This window comes from Synchiropus splendidus, chromosome 4 (assembly GCF_027744825.2).
Source record: "Synchiropus splendidus isolate RoL2022-P1 chromosome 4, RoL_Sspl_1.0, whole genome shotgun sequence".
Classification (NCBI taxonomy): domain Eukaryota; kingdom Metazoa; phylum Chordata; class Actinopteri; order Syngnathiformes; family Callionymidae; genus Synchiropus; species Synchiropus splendidus.
The window spans coordinates 16,840,856-16,862,692 of record NC_071337.1 but is presented as its reverse complement, the minus strand read 5'-3'; the positions used below and the strand labels follow the sequence as shown (position 1 = coordinate 16,862,692).

Below are 21,837 nucleotides of genomic sequence, written 5' to 3'. Positions count from 1 at the left end.
TGTTCCCAAAACAAATCCCCCCTCCTCCAGTGCCTTCTGATTGGAGTAACAGAATTAGAATACCACCAAATTCTGACAGCACTCTATTGGGAAAAAATTCATCAGTTGCACCATCAAATAGAATCATAGGGTCAAATAGAATTCCCGATCCAATCCAACCATTCATCAATCTTCCAAATCATGTTTTTACCAAGAGTTACAGGTTTTCTGTGACAAGTATATACTGTACACTTCACAGTAAGTAGTTACAGTACTACAGTTATCTGCAACAGATTCATTCAGTCGTGCGATTTTCAGCCGCAGAGGAACTTCTACACAAATGATTACTTGTTGTCGTCATTTCACTCCCATATTGGCACCAGTGTGCACTGGGGCATGAAAAGGGCCATCTGGTCTTCAGGGGAGACTGCATCTCAGGTTAAGGAGCGTTTAGCTCAAAAATCCAAGACCACGGTCTGGAGATGATAATAATCGGCATGTACCGAACATTTGGTGGCCGAATACATTCGGCTGAATAGTGCCAAAAAAAGTAACATTTGGCTGTGGTAGCGAAGAGTCACCAAATGTGATAGAATGCGTTTTATAAAAGAAAAAATGTGCAGCGGAATTGAACTGAACTCTGCAAGATGCTGGACAAAATTCTGGCAAACCAGTCGCCCACTCTCAAAGCGAAAGTGAAAAATCTTGCAACACAATCCTCCACTTTGACAGCACCGGAGAAGACATACTATCAGCCAATGTTGCTACATGTGAATGAATTAACATATTAAGTAGTCATGTGGGCATTGTGAATATGGAGTGAATGGAGTACCAATGAATTGTCATAATAAGTAGCTATGTGCACGTTCTGATGATTATGCTAGGTAGACTAATTTTTTTGACAGGTGAAATTTAAGTTGGGGCAGTGAAGATCAATATTGGAGTATGTGCTCCAGTGAACACCTCAGGTCTGAACTTGCCTGGAGAGGTGGATTTAGAATATGACTTGACTAGTGAAAATGAGTTGACTAGTGGAAGCAACACTAGGCAAGTAAATATGTTGTATCACTAGGATCTGTTCATTGTACAATTAACCCCGAGCAAAAGCAGTTGTGGCTTGCGAAAGCGCAGCATGGCGCCTTCTAAACTTAGATTTGTGCAATATGCAAGACTCGCGACACGTTTAAAGAGACCAAAATAAGTGAAGTGACAAGGGATTTTGATACTATAATACCAGTTAAATAAACTTTGGGCTGCCACAAATTATTATTTTGATAGCCGACTAGTCACCTATTATTATTTACAATTTGTACAATTTGCTTGTAGCAGCTTTATATAGAACCAATAACTATATACCTATATATAAGTTCTGTTGCTCTTTGAATACTCCAAACATACAAAATATAAATATAATAAATATAAAATGTGCCATTATTTATGTCTCAAAGTTTAACGTGATTTAAAGTCTTGGAACGGTGCTTTATTTTGTAATTTCGCCAGAAGGGCTTTTACTTTTTTGACTGACTTGCTGTATGAACAATCCCCTGTAACCAAAAAAAAAAAGGGACTCAATCTCAATCCTATTTAGCATAAGGATACATGGCGCCGACTGTTCTACCAGATATTTCTTAGCCATAAAATGTAGTGCAACATAACTTTTTTCTGAGCCTTTCACTATGCAAAGATTTCACACAAAAATACTTCTGGCCACGTGTGCAAGAAGCATTACTCAGAGGTTCAAGTCATAAAGTGGTCATCAACAAGTCAAATACGAAATTGGCAAATCCTTGCTTGTTCAGACAGAAAGGAAAGAGACGGCAGCATTTTGAAATAGTGCTTCTCCATTACAAGTCCCACAACAGAGGGATACGGATAATAATGAAGTGGAATAGTTTGTGTGTCTAATTGGACCAACTTTGAATGATATTCATTTTACTCATAGGAATCAAGGGCACATGGCATCCAAGCCTGCGGCATTTTATTCATTTATATTCATGTTCATAGTCAGTCATCGTCTCTCAAGCATTTTGTCAATCGCATTACTGAATAGAATTTGAAGGTTTTATTATTTTTATTCCATTACACTTGAGTTACTAATCCAAAAAGGAGTATCTGAATTCTTCGTTATGGCCAGATTTATTGGCAGAACCATCACGGACAATAGCAAGTTAAAGAAAAACTCTGGGTTGGGAGGAATAAAATGACCAACACCTTCCTACCCGAGTGTATTGTAAACCAGTGTGCAGCCATAATACAAGCAGACAGACTCTTCGAATCACCCTGTAGAGAAAGTTGAAGCTCAAAAAGCTGCTACAGTAGATCTTTCCGCCCGAAGCAGTAAATTAGCACATACAGGAGGTGAAGACACGCTGGCATCATGTACGGAGAACACCTTGGTTGGGAAAAAGCCTTATGCACAATAATGTTATGAGAGGGGAGATTTACCACCGCATGCAGTCCAGACCTCTGCAAATTGGACATGATTCCAAAACTATTTTTCTCTGAGCCAGCAGCCAAGGCCTGTGAGGTTGCAGAAGCAGCATCGTGTTCGCTTAAGTGAGACAGAAGATTAAAGACAAAAAGATAAGACAAGTGAGCTTTTGGACATTTCCTTTGTGTCAGGGGTTATGACTTGAGTGTAAGCTGAAGTAGAGACAAAACAAGACCTAAATATCTGCAATAAAAGGGTCTATGATGACACCAGTACACAGAATAATGGAAGTCCAACCAAACCAATCCATGTGTGCAAAACTGTAATGTGCGTATTTTTCTACTGCCACTGGAAAGGCAATAACTTTTTCATTTGGAAAGGTTCAACATGAAGTCAAATCTGAGCAAATTTGGTTTTCCTTTGGCCTTTGTGCAAGTGTGAAAGACGCTGTTCCAAGCAAGGCTGTTGGGGTGTTATCTGCTCTGAGACATGCACTTCCTTAGGTTTGAAAAGAAAAGTCAATGTGAAATGGAGTTCATTCAAACTGAAGTGGCTCCTGCCACAGAACACAAGTATTCAGTGATTGACAGAGTTGCGTCTCGGCCTTTAGCCTCACTGATGAGCTACCGCAATCCAAACAGTCAAAGCAACTGTGTGATTTTAATCAATGTCAGGAGATCACTGGAAAATGTGAGCATGACGCTGGCAGCACCGACTGACATCAGTGGAAAGATCTCTCCACAGTTACCAGCATCTACAAGTATAACTAATTATCACACTCGTAATTGCCAGCTACAGATCCAGTAAAAGAACGCTCTACATTCGGGCCAGAAACATCCAAACCCCGCTGACGCACGTGGAGCCACAGACGCATCCCTGCATGTACAACATTTTACCACAAATCAAGAACAGCAGGGAATGATATGCTTGATGTTTATCGCCGTGCAAATAAAAAAGGCTCATCAACTTATTAAATTATTGTTCTCATCTTGGGCTCATAGGGATTTCCCCAAGATTTGAAGATTTCAGTAGCAAAACAAGAGGCTACATGGCAGTGTCGTTGTGTCTTCCATCACAGAATAATGTTTCAACAGCTAAAAATGTCCAATTCTTGTTTTCCCCAACTACTCATTCCTTGACAAAAACAACAAATGGCCTTGGTGTACTAACACTCTCCTACCACGTACAGAGAGAAAGCACCAAGCAGGATGACAACAAGGACAAATGTATCAGCGCTCATTTTATTTGATCATTTTGTTTCTGATTGTGAGGAAGCAGCATACTGCTGGCATAGCAGTCTCGCCACTATTCAGTCTTAAGAATGAATGTAGGCAAAAAAAAAAGGAAATTCAGAGGTCTCCACAGCTGCAGTCACATGGGCACTTCCTACCACAATCTGATTAGGGATGACTCAATACCACTTTTTCTACACCCGATACAGATACTGCAGCCAAACCCTTTCTCCTCGTCACTTAAAGTTGTTCATAACGTATATGGATGTGAACTACTTCATACTGAAAAACCTAAAACACCACAACTGCTTTGGCATTATTAAAACCTTAGGTTTTTAACGCCATGAATAAAGTGCAACACGGATAACACTAGCAGACTCTCAAATCACAGCGGGTGCAGGGTTTTGTTCCAACCAATCAAGTGTCAACTGAAACTAACAGCACCAGACTGACAATCACTGATTCCAGCCTTCAGACACCTGTTTGGTGAATAGGTGTCCCTCTTGACTGGTTGCAACAAAAGCTGCACCCACAGCAGCCCTTCTGTGGATCACTTTGAGACCCCTGAATTACACAGAACAAACATACTGGGCTATAAACCTTGTTTGACACACAACTGCAATGGATGAACTGTGATCATCCCATGATAACAACACCAGATAACCATGCAGAAAAGATTACATTTCTTCACCAACATAAGAAAAGGCTGTCCTCCATTCATCCCAAATACAATTTGCCTTGTCGGTATTGAAGTAGACAAGAATCAGGTGAGTAAAAAGACTTTAGATACAGCCGAACACTGGAAATTAAAGCAGTCCCTAAATTAATATATTGTTCAGAACACATACAATAACAATAATAATGAGAGAATTGTATAGTAGCACTGAAATATTACACTTGACTATATGAACAGTCATGAACCATTAGGGTCTGAGGATTTGAAGTGGTAAAAGGATGAAGACAGTAGACCAAGTAAATTAGTCACAAAATGTTTAGAGAAACCGACAGCAGATCCACTGCCCAGGGAAAAGGAGAAAAACCCAGAGAGAAAAGCATGGGCAACGGCAACGGAAAGTGTTGAGCATTTTAATTACCTTCAGCTTAAGGCCATTCTAGTTTTAATAAACTACAAATATTGGAACATCAAACAGAACTGTTTTGTCAATTTTGGGAATTGTCGACTGATGCTGGCACTTCATGGTATCTACATCAAACCCAGATTGATAAACTCTGCTGCTAATTCATAGCGCAAACAAGCTGAAGATCAGATGGTGCGGTTCCATGAGGAATGTTGACACCAGAATGCACGAATCGGTGCGATACAGCAGTCATGTGCCATTACAAAGAAAAACCCCAAGTTGAGCAAAACAAAATTTTGAATCGTGGTTGGACAACTTTATGACATCATAAGAACTTTGACGCTTTTCTGAAAAGAACTTGTAGTCAAAAAGGAATGGATGGAAGAGAACTCAACTTTGCTACATCACAAAACACCAAAATGACTTCAGGCCTGAGAGATTTGCAAACAAAATTCAAAATTCAACTGCCTGACAAAATGACACAGGCAAGAAGTTCAACTTTCATTAGAACATACCACATTTATATATTTCAATGGTTATCAAGTGATAACAAATTTAGTTTGGCAAGCATTTATTTTTAATATGCCATTTAAACTAACCAAAATGAATCAATGAAAACCTCCGACCAGCTTAGTTTTCACTTGGATTCTTTAAAAGAATAAAGCTTTGTAGTTACATTTCTACTGGCTAGAGACTGTGGGGAATGAAGAATCATGTAAAATTAAGTTTTATTATATGGATTATATAGCAGACAAAGGCCACCTCAAGCTACCGTATCAGGTTCATAGTAATAAATTGATATATTTTTTCCCCCTTGGCTTTGCAACTCGTCTTAAATGCAAACAAAAGGTAGTGTTGAAAGTCTCTTTCTCAATAGAAGGATCATTTTTCGGTGCAAATTCCAATCGCTAAGCTCTCAGCTCTGTCGAAATGGCGAAGCTCCTTACCGAGGCAATGACCTTTGGTTAAACAATTAAATCAAGCGATCAACACAGTTACACAGTAGTGTCAAGAAGATGGACAACCTGCCCTTGAAATTCAATATATGAACGCATCAGCCCCGCTGTCTGAGTGAACGCCAGCGATTGCAGAGAAGGGGAAGAGAAGTGTGTCCATGTGACACGCACAAAGACTGACAGCTTCCGGGTTTCACAACGGTTTACGATTGTGCGAAACGTTTCAAGTTTCACTCATTATATACGCGTCTACCGGACCAAAAAAAACAATGTGATTGGACGTCACAACTAACAGATTTCCGCCACACGTTTATAAAACCCACATTACGAACCGAGAGTTCGGAACGGTCCGCACAAAATAAAGTTGAACAGTCATTCATTCAATCCCTGCGGATCTTTAAACGATTGACGTTAAATTGAAATGCGCATGGATCTCATGGACCGTCAAGGTCCTTCATATCGCTCCGACCGGTGACCCCGATATTCAACCGGAGGACACCGGGAGGATGACCACTCGCTGTGGTAACACTGTCAACCTGCCACAGCTAGTAAGTTTCCACGCAAGTGAGAGGAATAAAACGAGCGAACTGTCAGATTGAGGATTCGGAATGGTCACGGGAACCACAAGTACCGCGTGGGATTTCATTCATCTCAATGAAGAACCACTTAAAAGAGTAAAAAAAAACACAGGAGCTATTTACTCACCATGGATCAAACTCGTGGATGATGCTCTCGAACCGGATCACGGCGAAAAGTCTGGAGCTGAAGCCAGCCAGGCAGGCCAGGAAGAGAATGCTAAACGAGAGGAGAGACTGCCACCCTGCCGGTTGTGTCAGTCCACCCGACAGGCCTCCTTTGGCGCTCCCTCCACCAGCGGCGCCGGGTCGGCTGTTCCCATGCACCGAGCCCCCGGCATTAGCGGACGCTTTGTGTTTGCCGTCGATGGCGGTGTGGTGCTCCGCCATTGCTGCGTGCCGTGTCGGTTAGGTTTGCTCGAGCGTCCCTCCGGCCACCACGCTCCAGTATCTCCTTCCGCCCCGTGCTTAGTTGGCGTCCGCTTCCCTCTGTTTCTTCCACTCCAGCCTCCGGTCGCGTCTATATTTGTGCTTGAATATACAACGTAGAATGGCTACCCCGACATGCAGCCGTCACATCCCGTGATGGATCCTCCTGCGCCACATACAAAGTCCGCAACAGTCCGCGACACGATTCAACACCGGCGTAAAGGGGTGGGGTCGAGGGTGAAGGCGGGACTTCAGGAGCAATATTGCCCTATCAGAAATGGACAAGTACGAGCAGGCCGCGTCCTGTCACGTACCGCCTATCAGAGAAAAGTGCTAATTTGACAGACAGGTAGAGTCTACAATGAAAATGCACCACACTGTAATCCCGAGTCTGCCTTTCATTTCATACATTTCAGTCTTAACGTCCGTTAAAACGTCTATACTTCTATATTTATATTAATTAGCAAACTTCCTCCTTGTTTTATTTTATTTTTTACAACTACGTTTTATGAAACACATTTAGCATAATTAAATAACCATCAATGAGTTAATGAAACAATTAGAAATAACTCCAGCGAGGTTCACTCCAGTCTGTTCAGGCAGCCATGACGGACAGCGCTAAGGAAATAAGAGGAGCAACATGAATGAATGTAACATCTTCATTTGTTAAAGGAGAAAAAATAATAAACACACTAAAGCCAAGGCCACTGTGTTTCTTTATCCACAAACATCACATATACTTGTTGTCATGAACTCATCGTAAATATATGATTAAATATTCATTCAAAACAATTAATACAACTTATTTGGCTTTTATAATTTTATTTATCTACTAGTCAAGAAAAATATTTGGAATGTGAATTGAGTAAATTAAGAGTAATTAATGGATGTTAAAGGTCGATTTATAGAAATTACATACTGTAATTCTAAGGTAAATATGGAGTTAATAAGTGCAGTAACACGTAAATCAATGTGATTCTACCAGCTGCTAGCTTTTTGATATTGCGGTGCAGAAATCGAATTCATTGTAAATAGCAATATCCTAGTAAGACACACACACACACACACACACACACACACACACACATATATATATATATATATATATATATATATATATATATATATATATATATATATATATATATATATATATATATATATATATATATATATATATATATATATATATATAGCCACCCTGTGGCTTGTCAATATTGTGGTACATTCATTTTGAAATTTTGAATTTGGAATCTTGGATCTTCTTGAAAACCCTGCAGCAGTATACAATAGTTGAAGGGGAAATGTGTTAACTTTTTACACTTGACTAAACTAACAAAAGTCCCATAGCATGTTGGCAGATGTTTTCCCAGAACCAACAGAAGGTATTAAAGTGGGATGAGTAATGCTGTCTTGGTGCAGTAGAGCCATTGCCCTTGGACATTCTCATCAGGACGACAGACAAAATAAAGATTGATGTGTCTCATCATTCTCTGGTCCCTAACCAAAAGACAAGATCGGAGAATCCATCATTGTCTGAAATCTCAATGATTTGCTTTCACAGCTTCCCTGAAACTTCTCAATATTCAGAAAAGTATTGGAATGCCTTCCAGGCTTGCTCTCACTGACTTTCACGCAGATATGTGGCAAACAGACAACTTAAAACTGCTTGCACTGTCGACCTTTACTCACTTTGAAGAGCAGGGAGCCACTGTATTTCAAAGGACTACATTTATGAGTTATTGTCTCAAAATAGTCACAAATTATTGCCAATATATTGGGGAAAAAACATCTGTTCGATAAAGTCAACATTGCATAGTTATATACTACAACTAACATGGCATGGCTTGTTGGCGATTAAACAATTAAAATCTAAAAATATTGTCAGCATTAAAGTAAGTGATGAGACTGAACTCAAATGAATCCCAAATTTATTGCTTGAATATTTGAAAGAACAAATTTCATTACTTAATGTTTTTCACTTTTTATAGTCGCTCACTTAGAATTTATGTTATGATTGTTTATGTGAAGTGTTTTTTTCTAAATTTATTGCGACACATTCCAGCCATTATGTTATAATCTCTCACTTGTGAGACAAATCAAGCGTTATTTATGAGTGGGAGTGACCGGTCAGCACATTTGCATAATTAACAAATCGGTCAAAGGCTTATAACCTCAAAATCACGCAGCGGGGCGGCGTCCTGCAGCAGGGCCGCATGGCTGTTTGCTATATGTCATCAACGACAAGAGCACCGCAGTGCAGTGAAGCAGATTGTTAATGACATTAAGTTTATGGTTTTGAAACCCGTTGAAGTATGACATGAAGTGTTGGTGACATTTAGTGCAGGAGGAACGTGGCCGCAAGCGATTGAGCTCAAAGGCAGGAAGGAAGAAGTGACTGAGGTTAAGATTTTTTTGTAGAGTGAAGGCAGAATATGCAGCGAGTTGGGCAATAGTTGTCGAGAAGTCTCAATATACTTGTGAAATCACCCTTTCACACCAGGTAAATCTCAGTCTGAACCTGTGTTTGAAGCGAGTGCTCAGATGAGTGACACTTTTTGGATCAGAACACTACAATCTTCCACAATACGGGACAAATCATAATCACCGCAGAGGCATCTGGTGAGTTAAGTATCATTTACAAGATCCTGTCTGAAGTTAATTGAAGTAAAAGGGGTGAAGGTTAAGCAAATGGATCATGAGTCAGTGTTTAACTAGATCTGTTCTGGTCAGCTTCCAAAACCAATACACCACGAGCAGAGGAAGAGATTTCAACTTTATCTCTACTATTATCTTATCCATTACTAAATTCAAAGTTCTAACCTTCATTTGGGTCGTAATAACACTTGAGGCAACGCTTTCATTTTGAAAACATCAGTGGAGAGGAGGCTATCATCTGGAAAGGTGAAGCAGGGATGAGACGCCTGGTGCTTGAAAAGACAGGGAGACAAGGGTCAGTTATGAAACCATAAAAATGGATTGAGGATAGCGTAGAGAGGTAAGTGACAAGCGTTAATGAGGGTATTTGAGATATAAGCCTAGGTATATCCCAGACAAATAACCCAAACACATAGGTCTGGAGAGTTGATCCAACGCAACATGGGGTGCAATTTCACCACTGGGCTCATTCAGCATCCCGTCTCAGACCTACTTCTGTGGTCTCAAATGCTTCACTTGAATGAAAAATGTTTAATGTAAATATGTCTTTCCAAAGGAAAATACCAGATTCAGCTTGTTTCAGATGAAATTACATTGGGATCAGGGGTGGATTATGTCGATTGGGTCAGCGTACATGCGCTCACCCGATCCGATTGCCTCACCGTGTGAGGGCTGATTTTTGTGTTACTGTGTGTGTCTACGCCACTTGACACAAGAGCTGGCAACAGCGAAAGCTCCACAAACAAAACCACCTGGAGCAACAGAGAAACAAATAGATGGCTCATCCTTACGGTGCAGTGTATGTCAAAATAGTTTGGCTGAAGTTGTGTTCTTGTGCTTGGAATTCAGAAGGGCTTTGCTACGCAGCCCGGTTCTCTCACCTGATATATGATTTCGAAATTGTCTGAGAATGCAAACCACCCTGCATATGCAATCCAAGATAGCTACGGAAGTAGAAGATTTGTGTCAATGAAACACGCTGAAAGTAGCATGAACATTCCATGGATCTTCATTTGTCATGTTTTCTATTGGCCATCGGACCACATATTTATCAGGAAGTTGCTTCTATCTGGACAAGGCATGCGTAACAATCACTTTTGGGTCGTCACTATCTTGGATAACTGGAAGGTGCTGAACTTGGCTGTGACATACAGTACTCCCATCTCTGAAATCCCACAGAACATGATCCCACACATCTGAATTGAATAGAATCTTTTTCCATGCCTGGAATAGAGGGAAGATCTAGGGCCAATCCCATTTCTCACCCATAACACTGGCACTTGGTTTTGAGTGCCCTCCACTATGAAGCCTCCAACGACAAAGTGAGAAGAGATTGACGTCCCTAAGGATTGGGACAACACGCCATGATAGTACGCTTTACTTTTGTCACACGTGCAGACAATGCAAGTGTCATTGGCTGCCGTGGTGTTTTGTTTACTGTATTGCGAGTGTTCCAGACGTTTTGGAAATGTCAGCTCCAGCATTTTTGCAACCTCTTGCATTGGCGCTGATATTCTTGCTTTGTTTGGTGAACCAACAGACGAAATGGGCACAGTCTATATTTTGTGGTGATAGATCTGTTAGGTATGTCGACGTTTACGTTAACCTGGATGCTAGCCGACTGTTTGTTAAGAAATAACAACATACTCATTGATGTTGTACTGTTAATTTTGTTGGACACGGTCGACCCTTCAGGTGACTAACGTGTGATACAAGGAGGAAGTAAACAAATGGAAGAGTAGCGCTTGTTACTAAAACATAACTGCTATTCTATCGTTCCAGTTCAGTCACGTTATTCAATTGACATGTTGGTATCCTGGCAATCTATCTGCACTTCATCTTCCCTCTTTGTTTCAAGTCAGCTCAGAGACCCTTCGGTTTGAAGGGATCATTCCAATTCTGTCTTAGGAGTATTGGGACACACTACACTTAGATGTAAACACGCAACACCAAGAGTTAGGGCCAGAAACAAGTGCTACACTGAGAATTAGGACAGGCCCTTAATCTCCAATAACAATACATTCATTCAGATTGTGGAAAAAGAGCCCAAGTAACTGCAGCTATGATGCAAAGTTAAATAGCTGGCATTGCTTCTTGGGTGAAATCTTTGGTTAAAAAATAAGTCTAGTGCAAGCAATGAATGGAATTCTAAGAATCAAGTAAAGCAAATGATATCACTCGATGGGCAAAACGAGATTCTGTGGTGGTTGGCAGAGATAACTAAGCTAAGACAACCCATCTGTGCTTTTTATTCATCATCAATGTCGTCTCAAGCCAGGGACGTCCAAGCTTTTTTCCACTGAACCGTTATCTATTTCTGGTAAATGGGGAAGGAAGGTATAAAAGTGGACAAATAAATTCAATCCATGAACCCCAAAACGCCAAAGGGAATTTGAGAGCACTTCTGACCGCACACGTCACAGCTTCTGGTCCGACGTGCCTAAAATCCACAGAACTCAGGCAGACTAGGGGGCCAGATAGAGTCACTCAAGGAACATGGAGGAATCATAAAGACTCTCCTGAATCTTATTCACAACACTTGAGCCACTCATTCCCGTACTGAACTGTGAATTTACAAGGGAAATGTAATGCAAGCCTTCTGGCATGAGGAATGAATGCTTGTCCACACCTGCTGCATGACAACACTTCTGGAAACAGTCCCTTGCACATCAATCCCCAGAGCTTTGTGGCATGAATATGTCCATATAGTGCCCTTATTATTTATCAGGCTGGCCAGGTGCCACCTGAGATCACTGTGGTCCTCAACTCCATGCATTCATATTCTGAGTGGATGACCTTTAGAGACAAACAGAAGACAGACAGTTAAGATTGCTTTAATCTTAGTTATTGTCAACGGGCCAGCGTTAGATGTGAGCCGGTCCAAATGAGGATTGTTGCCAGGAAGGACTGCTCTGAGACTCCTCAGTCTCGAGAGGACCACATGGAGGTTCCAGTAGTCATTGCCCTTCTGTTCCGCTTGCTCAATGAAGAGGGTTGATTTTGTTCAGCTTTCTGAGGTGTCCACAATGTTTTTGGCGAAGGCCTGGCTGTTATACAATCTTCAAAACTGTCCTGTTTCCCTTCTCTTTGATCTGAGTGAATGTGTTCAGAAGAGGTCATTCAGCTCAAGAGGATTAAAATCATTCTTGTCACTGTTAAGAGGAACATGACAAAAAACATCACACACAGACTTTTGCATGTGGATGGCGATGGCTGCAACTCTGACTCATAAATCTCAGGTCAGCTGTAACTGTGTTAGTTCCATCCTTCTTTGTTGTACACGCAGTTGTGAACTACATTTTGGGAATATCTAATTGCATAGTGGCCTGTTGCTTGGGAACTGCAGCAACCGCAACAAGCCCAAACATTGTTTGCTGTGCCAATATAATCCAACCCTAACTTTGGTGTCTTGATTTATTCTCAGGCTTGTGTAACACTATCATTATCTTTTTCTTCCTTCAGTTGAAAGATTTCGGTTGGAAACAGAGGGATCAATGGATATTCGGATTAGATATGTGTTAGATATGGGAGACAGTAGCAATGTTGGATGAAGGAACAGAAGCAGCAGGCCAAAGAAGAGGAAGAAGATTCTTGTATGTAAAAGAGGACCTGAAGAGTGGCGTGAGACGAGAGTAGGTGTGACTATGAAAGATGTTCAACATAGATAGCTAGGCTGACTAGACTAGTTGGAACAAAAACCTGCAGCCACTGCGGCCATTTGTGGAACAGTTTACTCACCCCCGGACTAGACCCCGACAAGAAATGTTCTAAAACAAAGACGATATGAAGTAAAAACCAGCTACTATTTGACAACATGTCTGACCCTTGTTCTGACTCTTAAAAAGCCTTGAAACTCTCACAATATAAAAACAAAATCCTCAGGCATTAAAGAGCAGAATGAGAGAACTGAAATAACTATAAGAAGGTCAGCTTCTGCTACAATAAACTTGCAATGAACATACTTTTAATTCCCTTTATGTGCTGCAGAGGTCAGTGGGCTATTAACACGATGCAACATTGTTCTCTTCTATTAGCTTTCTCTAAAACGCTCTATTGCAGTCAATTGTAAATGTTTCCCTGACTCCTCAATCTCTGAATATCATGTATTAATATGTTACAACAGTGTTGTTTTCCTCTGACAGCTTTTTTTGGTTACTGCTTGTCATGGAGTCGCATGGTTAAGAGTTTGCACAGCTGTATTCCAAGCTAATGCGACACATAAGATTCCAAGAGGGCGTTAGTTGAGAGTTTCTTGTTCTTCTCCACAATCTTCTTCTAGTCGGGAAAAAAACAAAACAAAAAAATAACTACAAACTGTGTCAAAGATGCTTCCCAAAGTTATCCGATGCGGGGAACCCGTGTCGGAGTTCAACCACTCACTGGCCTCAAGACACCTAGTTTAGCTGCTTGTGTCCGTGACCTTCTAATCTTGGTCCTGACAAAATTCCTGGTCACCAATGGGGATGTTATTATATTCCCGAGCCGCATGTCAAGATCCGTTTTGTAAAGGTTACATGCAAAGCCATGAGGTTTATCGCCTCTCATCCTGGACTAGTCATGAAATACATTGGTCTGTGTGCAATAGGTTGAGTTTTTCAGTTGCAAAATAGAGGCTACTCATTCGATCCCTGGCAGAGATTAACTTGCAGTAATAGCAAGCTTTGCCTTTTGACGCAGGATACAAGGTCATCAGTGCAAATTCCACTTCCTTTCAACTTGAATTAGATCTAAAGGCGTTTTAATCACTTTTAAGCTGTAATCACACTTTTCCATTTCCATGGCACAATCATGTAATTGTACAAGCTTATGCAAGCTCACCTCAAAACTTAGAGTCTCTCCTCAGCGAGCCTCGTGGTGGCCCAGCGATGACAAGCTGGGCCCTGGATCAGCGCTGGATGGACACCACTGCACCACATTCATGAGGAGATTCTTTGATTCTCTTTTGAAGAAGCCACTTGTTACACTGTGTTACAGGAAAACTTGATCTACTTATTTCTGTTTGATGGCACATGGACATACCTGTCAACCTCTGCCAATAACTCCCCTTATAAAGCCCCTTATAAATTGAAAAGAAACCTTACTTACCATTTTAACAATTCATTATTACTATTTACATCACAGCAAGACAGACAATGTACTGGAAAATGATAACAAATTTAACATATATAAAAGCTCTTGCATTACATTTAGCATGTGCAGCATGTTTTAAAATAAATAATTCTTCCATAGTGTCTTTAAATCTTCCATAGTCTTCCATAGTGTCTTTCAATCAAAAAATCATAGAAGTAAGCATGGGAGATCCTGCCATGCCTGCCTTCATACTGCTAAACCAACTCTATAGATTCTACCCTCTTGTTCTGCATGGTGAGGCACTTGAAAACGTCAGCTTGCCCTTCCATGTACTGGTGAGACCAGCCAACCACAAACCTCATTTCCTGCTTGCTGTTGATTGACAGCTGAAGCCAGTCAAGAGCATACTTTCTGACTTTCTACTTCCCTTTGTACTGTCATGCCTTTCTTTTCCTGGAAAAAGAACAACAAAAAAAACCAACGTATGTTTAAATGTTTTTTTTTTATTTTTTTTAAACCCTATGTCTCAAAATCAAGATATCTGAAACTGTATCGAGATACATCTTGTTGTTCAGATATACTTAGAAATGAGGGGGAAAACAACTGTATTATTTTTATATATATTTATTTTATATTTATATATTTTTATATATATTTGTACTGTACAATGGCATTTAAATGTGAGGAGGAAAGCCACTCGCTGCAAAAACGATATTGAAAAATCTAATATAAGGGACAAAATTATTCTACAAAAAAGGGGTGAAAGTCAATAGGTTTGACATGATTTTCTTCATCACAAAATAAAAATAAATTAATAAATAAATAAAATAAAATAGCATTGTCAATGAGGAAATGTTCAGATACAATAATTTAAAAAAAATCTATACATATTCTACACAAAAATTCTATTCTATGCTATTCTAAACATATACAAAAAACCAATCAATATTTTGGGAACAGATGAGATCTTGGTGCAACTCGACATATGTAAGAATCCATTTATTTCGCAATAAATTAAAGCCGTGATGTATAACTAGCGGCGGGGGTGATTAATATTGCACTCCAGGCTGAGTAATTGTTTTGCCGTTGAAGATGGCAGGGGCCTGTGACCAGGTGCTCCCTGGTTCCTTGGCGGTCTCATCAGTGACACGCCATTGAACCGCCACCATGCCTCATTTCTCCCGCAGTCAATAAGGCATAAAAAGCAGTTACCTCTGCGAGATGTGAACATGACCCAGATCTGTCCTCCGCATCACATTTGGACGAGGCCACACAACGACACCAACGACCTAATGCTGACGGTGATGGACTCGCGTGGGAGCATCCGCCACGTTCACCTTCTATGATAGCGCTGCAAATCCAGATAATGTCCCGGATGATTCACAGCTATTAGCCCAAACAGCCGGTTGTACACACCGTACACAGTGGGGCTCATCCGTCTGTGATGCTTTTCTTGTTGTGACAAAAACACAGGAGCATGGTGAGTTCCGATGTAAGACTATGGTTTGATATCTCCTCAGGGAGATCAGAGAGTCTTTGCTCAATTTACAAGATTGCATCTGTCTCACTATTGCAAACGTTGCGCTCATCCGTCATTCTCTCGCAGCTTATGAAAAGTTGTTTCCTCAACATGCCATGAGGCTGAAAAGGCAATGGCAGCCACAATGGAATTTTTCTTTAGATGTCTTGATTATGACAATACTTTCATCATGCACCCTTGACGGTCGGAATAAAAGATGTCGGCTTTGATAAAGAAGATGTTACAAGGTCGTGGGATCTTTCAGTCATCGGCGCACGGGAGGTTCAGGATTCCATGAAGTTAGACTGGCTGTTCCTATCTGAATGTGGATTCAAACTAGTAAAGCAGTTAAAAATAAGGGACCACACATGACAAAGGACATCGCATTTAACGTAGTTTGTTAGAATGACACAAATAATATGCTTAAAACATGAACACATTTTCATTTTCAGACCTTACACACGGAAGACAGCCGTAGGTTTTACTTAATACTAAATATGATCATAAGACGAAACAAACCGGGGCTGGGTGACTGTGATGTCACTGGAGGTACCGAACACCAGTGCGCTGTGCAATGGAGTGGTGGACGTAGCGGCAATATCAGTGGATAATGAGAGATTTGTCAATAGGACGCAGAGCAGGTTCATGTTATGTGAACAACGTCTCTGTGGAAGAAATTGCTTGGGCTATTGTGAGAGGATGAAGTGACTGAACAGCTCAGAGACAGCAACATTTATCGGTAATCTAAATGTAATGTAAAACTCACTTAAGAAGGGTCACTTGTACACTTCATATACTATGTTAATGTTAAGGTCTTTTGCTGAGTGAAGTACTGACGCCTCCTCAACAAAGTTGATTGTTTCTTTCCGCTGTTTTGGATAGTGTCGATGTCGTCGCTGGCTGTTTCTTTGCGCTGGAAAACCATGGGCATTTGCAGTCAGTTTCGAGACCCGTTAAGGGAAACTTTCAGGGGAATATCCTGCAAAGCAGTGAAACTCAGATGGGTGCCTCTCCTCTCCTTTAAAGCTGCTTCACCTATTTCTTATGACGCTCTTCATCTCACCGTTGGTTAGAAGAACAGGCTGACGCGCTCACTGGCACCAGTCACATATCCAGCTGTCAGTTCAGCATTCCTCCTCTGATACTGAAGCTGAGCAGCTTTCTCTTATTGGTTGTGTACCTCCAGTGATGTCACAAAGGCTTTCTTATGGTTCTTTCTCTGTGTAACACTACTCTGAAATTCATTCAAATTCATTTAGAACTAGATGTATACTTATTTGTAATTCAACAGAATTATCTTTGTAGACGATATATGATCATTTCATTCTGATTGTTCCTGTCTGTGATTTCTATGTCATGCGTCCGGGTCTGAGAGAACAGATATTCCATCCATGCTATATGTCTTGTACTGTTGCATATTTGACAATAAAGTTACCTACCATTATTCGTGTTTGGTTCCAGAGTTGACGGTGACACTTAAACATCAATGCAAAACCCGTTTGTGAGGAGAAGAAGCCAAAAAATTATATTTTGTGTTGGTAAAACCAGTTTAAGATATTTGCACTTCATGTTTGTCAATTCTGAATAAGATAACAGTTTATATAATCTTTCAGTATGTTAGGCTCAAAATAAACTCGAGATAAACATTCAGCTTCCTGAAGTTTTCTCTTCATGGTGCAAGACCTTCAGATTAACAGATATATATATATACGTCCGGAAGTCCTGCTTCATGTCGGTGGCATTTAAGAGCAACCTTCTTGAAACAGTTCAGTGGGATTTTATTTAAATAAATGAGAACAGAAATGCATAGGGGGCTGCTACGATGGTCTGCAGTTGGTAGTCGTTTTTTTTAAAGTTGTATAGCCAAAAGAGAGTAGGTGTTTTTTCTGTCATTTACGGCCTGATGAGCCATGCAAATGAATTCAATCTCCCAAACCCCCTCCAGACATCTTGAAAGAAACTAGTCAGACTCAACGCAACAGCCTAAGTCCACAAAGAAGTGACACTGGCTTATTTAGACATGGAAATTCAAAACTCCAGTTGACTCAAATTAAAAAGGTGATTTTCTAAAGTGGCTCAAGCAGTGAAGCGTCAGTGTTTTCTGAAAGGTTCATTTACTCAAGTGCCTCAGATGCACACGCACCACTCTGGCTACGTAGGCATGGCATTACAGACAAAACAAAGCCACTGCTTTTTCTAGAAAGCCAAGGTCACATGAGACTGTCGTCAGTCACACACAGTTCAAAGAATCGCACTCTTTGGCTGATTCGCAATGTTCTACAATAAAGCCACACAAGCTTGTAGAACAGAATGCCTCTGTTAAATCATGAGGAGGACACAAACTACACACAGACAGTAATAATGTTAGCCAGGAAGGGCAGTTAAATCCAAAACCACTTGGTTGTGGGCACTTCCTCACTATATCAATTTTAGTTCGGCTGTAATGACTCAACTGCCTTGAGAATATGTTGCTGAAGGTTAGGTGATTAGGGCTCTTCGTCCTATTTGCCTGCTGCTCCAGCCTGATAAATAGATGTTGTCCACAGAGCAGACCGCAGCCCGTCGGCGGATATTGCTTCAGTCACAGACATAACTAAAACACAAACATGAGAAATAGGAGAAGCGCAAACGTGTAGCATCACTTCCTGTTGAACAAGAATTCAATTGTCTGGAGTTTCCCTTCTCATCCTACATGGTTGAACAATAACTCTGTGTGCTGTATATTGTTTACGTGAACTGCTTCACAGAGAAGAACTCAGTAAAACAGCGGGAATTAAAAGTAACTGCCTCGCTTTAGTCCCACGCGTTAGTGTTAAATTAACATGTATAAGATTTTGTTTTGATAATTTAAGAGAGGTACGTGTGTATAGAGTTGGTGAATTCACATTTCATAATCCATTCTCTAATGGAAATTACTATATGCTGCTTACTAGATGCTTCCTTAAATAAGTGTCTATCTATGATAAATGCATGACAATTCATCCTCAAAACAAAAGACAGAAGCATGCAGCTAGTGCACACATATTTATGCATGAGGTACAGGGATGATAATATCAACTAAAATGCATTTATTTACACACAAGAGCACGCACATACGTTTGTATATCTGTGCTTGTGAGGACCTCTCATTGCCATAATGCCTTCCCCAGCCTCTCACTCTTAAACTAACCATCCAAAACAAATGGCTAACCTTAACCAGGACACTGAACCAAACTGAATCCCAATTATAATAAACCTGTTATTTTGAAGTCTTCATCCTCAAATTGAGGCTTAACCTAGTATCATGCAGTTTTCACAGGGATAGTGGTTTGTCAAAAATTGGTCGCATAAAGGAGCCTCACCAGACACACATGCATGCACACTTTTTTGCAAAAACTTGTTGTTATGCCAGAATGCGAGGGAGTTGTGTTTGAAGTTGGAAATAATGATGTTTGACCTTCTTTGTGAATCAGTGATCATAACAATCTCAAGGTGTTCCACAGCATCACACTGGCAATTGTGAACTGGCATCAAACAGCAGCTTCATAGACACACGCCCCGGTTAAATTAGTTCATATTAGAATAGACAGAGTTCAATTACTCCTCCATTGATGTTCAATGGACAACCAGAGTGGAGCATTGCGTAGAATGACATCATCCTTGTAGCTTCAGCATCCTTCTATTTTTGGAAGAGGTGGCGACGAATCACCAGAGAAAGAGTCTTGATGAAGACAAGACAAAGAGACAAAAGCCGGCGCGAGCATCTGCCGCTGTTGTGCTTCAGCGGCGACGAGGTTTCGCTTTTAGTCAGAGCTTTAAGTGGGTCTGCCAACAAAGATTTCCAGAGTTTATGCCAGAAGTCATTTTAAGGACAGTGGATAGTGAACAGAAACATGAGCAATATTTCATGTGACTGAAGTTGTGGTGTCACAAGTAACAATGTTGTTAAGCAGTCTCAGGAAATAGTGAAGCTGAAGAGCAAGTTGTATTATGACAGTATAACTGAAGCTATACTGCACTTAAGGCCCAGTGTGAGGCATGAAAACGTGGTTTGGTGGTTTGTTTAGAGGAAAAACGTGCAGTGGAGGGTTAAGGTGACATTGCAATCGAAGTCCCGATACAGCTTCATTGGTGGCTTAGTGCATGCACAGCTGGAGTCTAACTAGTCTAACTAGTGAAAATCATAACATAGTTGGTGTGTCAATGAAGCGGAAGTTGATAAAGAGAGTGCAATACAGGTGAGGAAAATGTGCTTGCTAAGCTAAAGTTCCACTGGAATTTAAGGGTCAGTAAAAAAGTCACTATTCGTCTTATCAGATTAGGCCACATATATTACCACCAGTAAAGAATATTAAGCATAAAGCATAATAATAAGCATATTAGCCAGTTCATAACCTTTATAAAGTAGCGATTACGATCTTGACCACATTATAACCTGGAATGGTCACCAGAAGTTTGCGATAAACAACGCCATAATTACAGATTATTAACAGTAAATAAGCAAGTATTATATTGAGTAATGGTCTGTGATCTGTTCCCCAGTCAAAACTGTTGGCCGATGTTTTGTTTCTTTCATTCAGGGGAACAGTATTCTAAAGCTGTGTGAGAGAGCTGGAGTCTCAACTGCCAGATCCAAACATCCCTTGAGGGTGAAAAATAATGAAGTGTCTTGGTAAACAACACGGACGAACCTGGGAAATGGACTGTGACTCTCACCGGACCTGTGGCGGACACATTTGTCATCCTTGGCGTCACACCTCTATCGGAGCTTAAAATATTGTTTATGCCTGCACCCCAACTTGGATAGATGTGTGAGGCGTCGCCATGGCAACCAGAGTTTGAGTGTGTGTGTGTGTGTTCAGTGGCATGAGTTGTGTTTCATTTCGAATGAGTAAGACAGCGGACCTCTGATAGTGACCATCTACTCACCTGTCTGGCAGTTTTAAAGGTCAAACGATTGTGATTTGAACGACGCATATCACTCATGTATCCGGTGACAGACGAGCGATGAGAGGAAGCGCGCTCAAAGAACTGCTCATGACAGTCGAGTCTCAGCAGGACTCCAACAGCCCGGTTAGTCACAGTGTGGGTTCGGGGTGGAATGGAAAACTCGGCCTTTAGGTTTCACGGTTCAGTGGAAGTCTCCCAGCTGAAATATAAAGGCACAGACTGGCTGCTCATGAGCACTTGGAACCAGCAACTCACAAGCGACGGCTTTGTCTGGGCTGTTCAGCAGAGCAACAGCGCTCTCTACCGGTGGGAGGGAGGAATGCAGCGATCCCACCGTCGAAGGACTCGACACTGTTCAGGCTCAGCCATGACGACAGTCTGACTGACTGACTGAAACAACACGGTTGAGGAGAAGTTGGTTAAAAAATATATTTCTTTTACTTTTTAAAAAAAAATATGAAAAATGTAACAGATCATGCCGTAAATGCTCACAATGAATGAGCAACTGAATATAACGCACATCACTTTGGCATATTGAAATTGAGCGTAGACATTAATCAAGAAAAACAAGAAAAATGAATAAGCAGATATTTATTTCTGTGTAGTTTTACATGAGGTAAACAATAAATATTAATGCTGCTACATCTGCACATTTGAGTCTGACACCTCTGCGTCTGGATTAAAAACTCATGAGCTGTTTCCTTCCGACTGGAACTCATCAGAGCCACAGTACGGTTCCAGAAAATTTGCCCCGTTGTTTCATACTTTCCTGCAAATGTTTGTTCTGGAAATGTTGCTCCATTTCTTACCAGACATTTGCAGTCACGCAACGCTAATTGTTCTTGTGTTCCACAGAGTTACATCTGTTATCATTCAGCTTTCTCTCCACAAAAGACATCCTGGATCTGGAGAGCAACTTCAGCCAGACACTCAACAACTTCTGACGTTCCTGGTACCAACATACACTAGATTCTGTAGTA

At 40.8% G+C, this 21,837-nt stretch overlaps 1 protein-coding gene and 1 long non-coding RNA gene across 5 annotated transcripts in view; both read right to left on the bottom strand.

Annotated features, from left to right (window-relative positions):
- The window catches only part of stt3b (STT3 oligosaccharyltransferase complex catalytic subunit B), a 58,179-nt gene extending 51,284 nt beyond the window's left edge, over positions 1-6,895 (bottom strand). Inside the window, exon 1 of the mRNA XM_053864255.1 lies at positions 6,383-6,895. Within this exon, the coding sequence (XP_053720230.1) occupies positions 6,383-6,642 (260 nt within the window). The 5' untranslated portion in view covers positions 6,643-6,895. The remainder of the gene's footprint in view (positions 1-6,382) is intronic.
- Positions 6,896-7,139: 244 nt separating this feature from the next.
- On the bottom strand, positions 7,140-17,069 carry LOC128758259 (uncharacterized). Of its 4 annotated transcripts, none has more exons than XR_008414463.1 (5): positions 16,992-17,069; positions 15,622-16,907; positions 14,158-14,862; positions 9,505-9,611; positions 7,140-7,299 (listed from the first exon to the last, which is right to left on the bottom strand). It is a non-coding gene; the product is annotated as an uncharacterized LOC128758259 (long non-coding RNA). The 4 variants fall into 4 exon arrangements; XR_008414461.1 differs by lacking the exons at positions 7,140-7,299; positions 9,505-9,611 and adding an exon at positions 12,153-12,431 and having other exon boundaries at positions 15,622-15,760; positions 15,826-16,907; XR_008414460.1 differs by lacking the exons at positions 7,140-7,299; positions 9,505-9,611 and adding an exon at positions 12,153-12,431.
- Between the last annotated feature and the right edge of the window lie 4,768 nt (positions 17,070-21,837).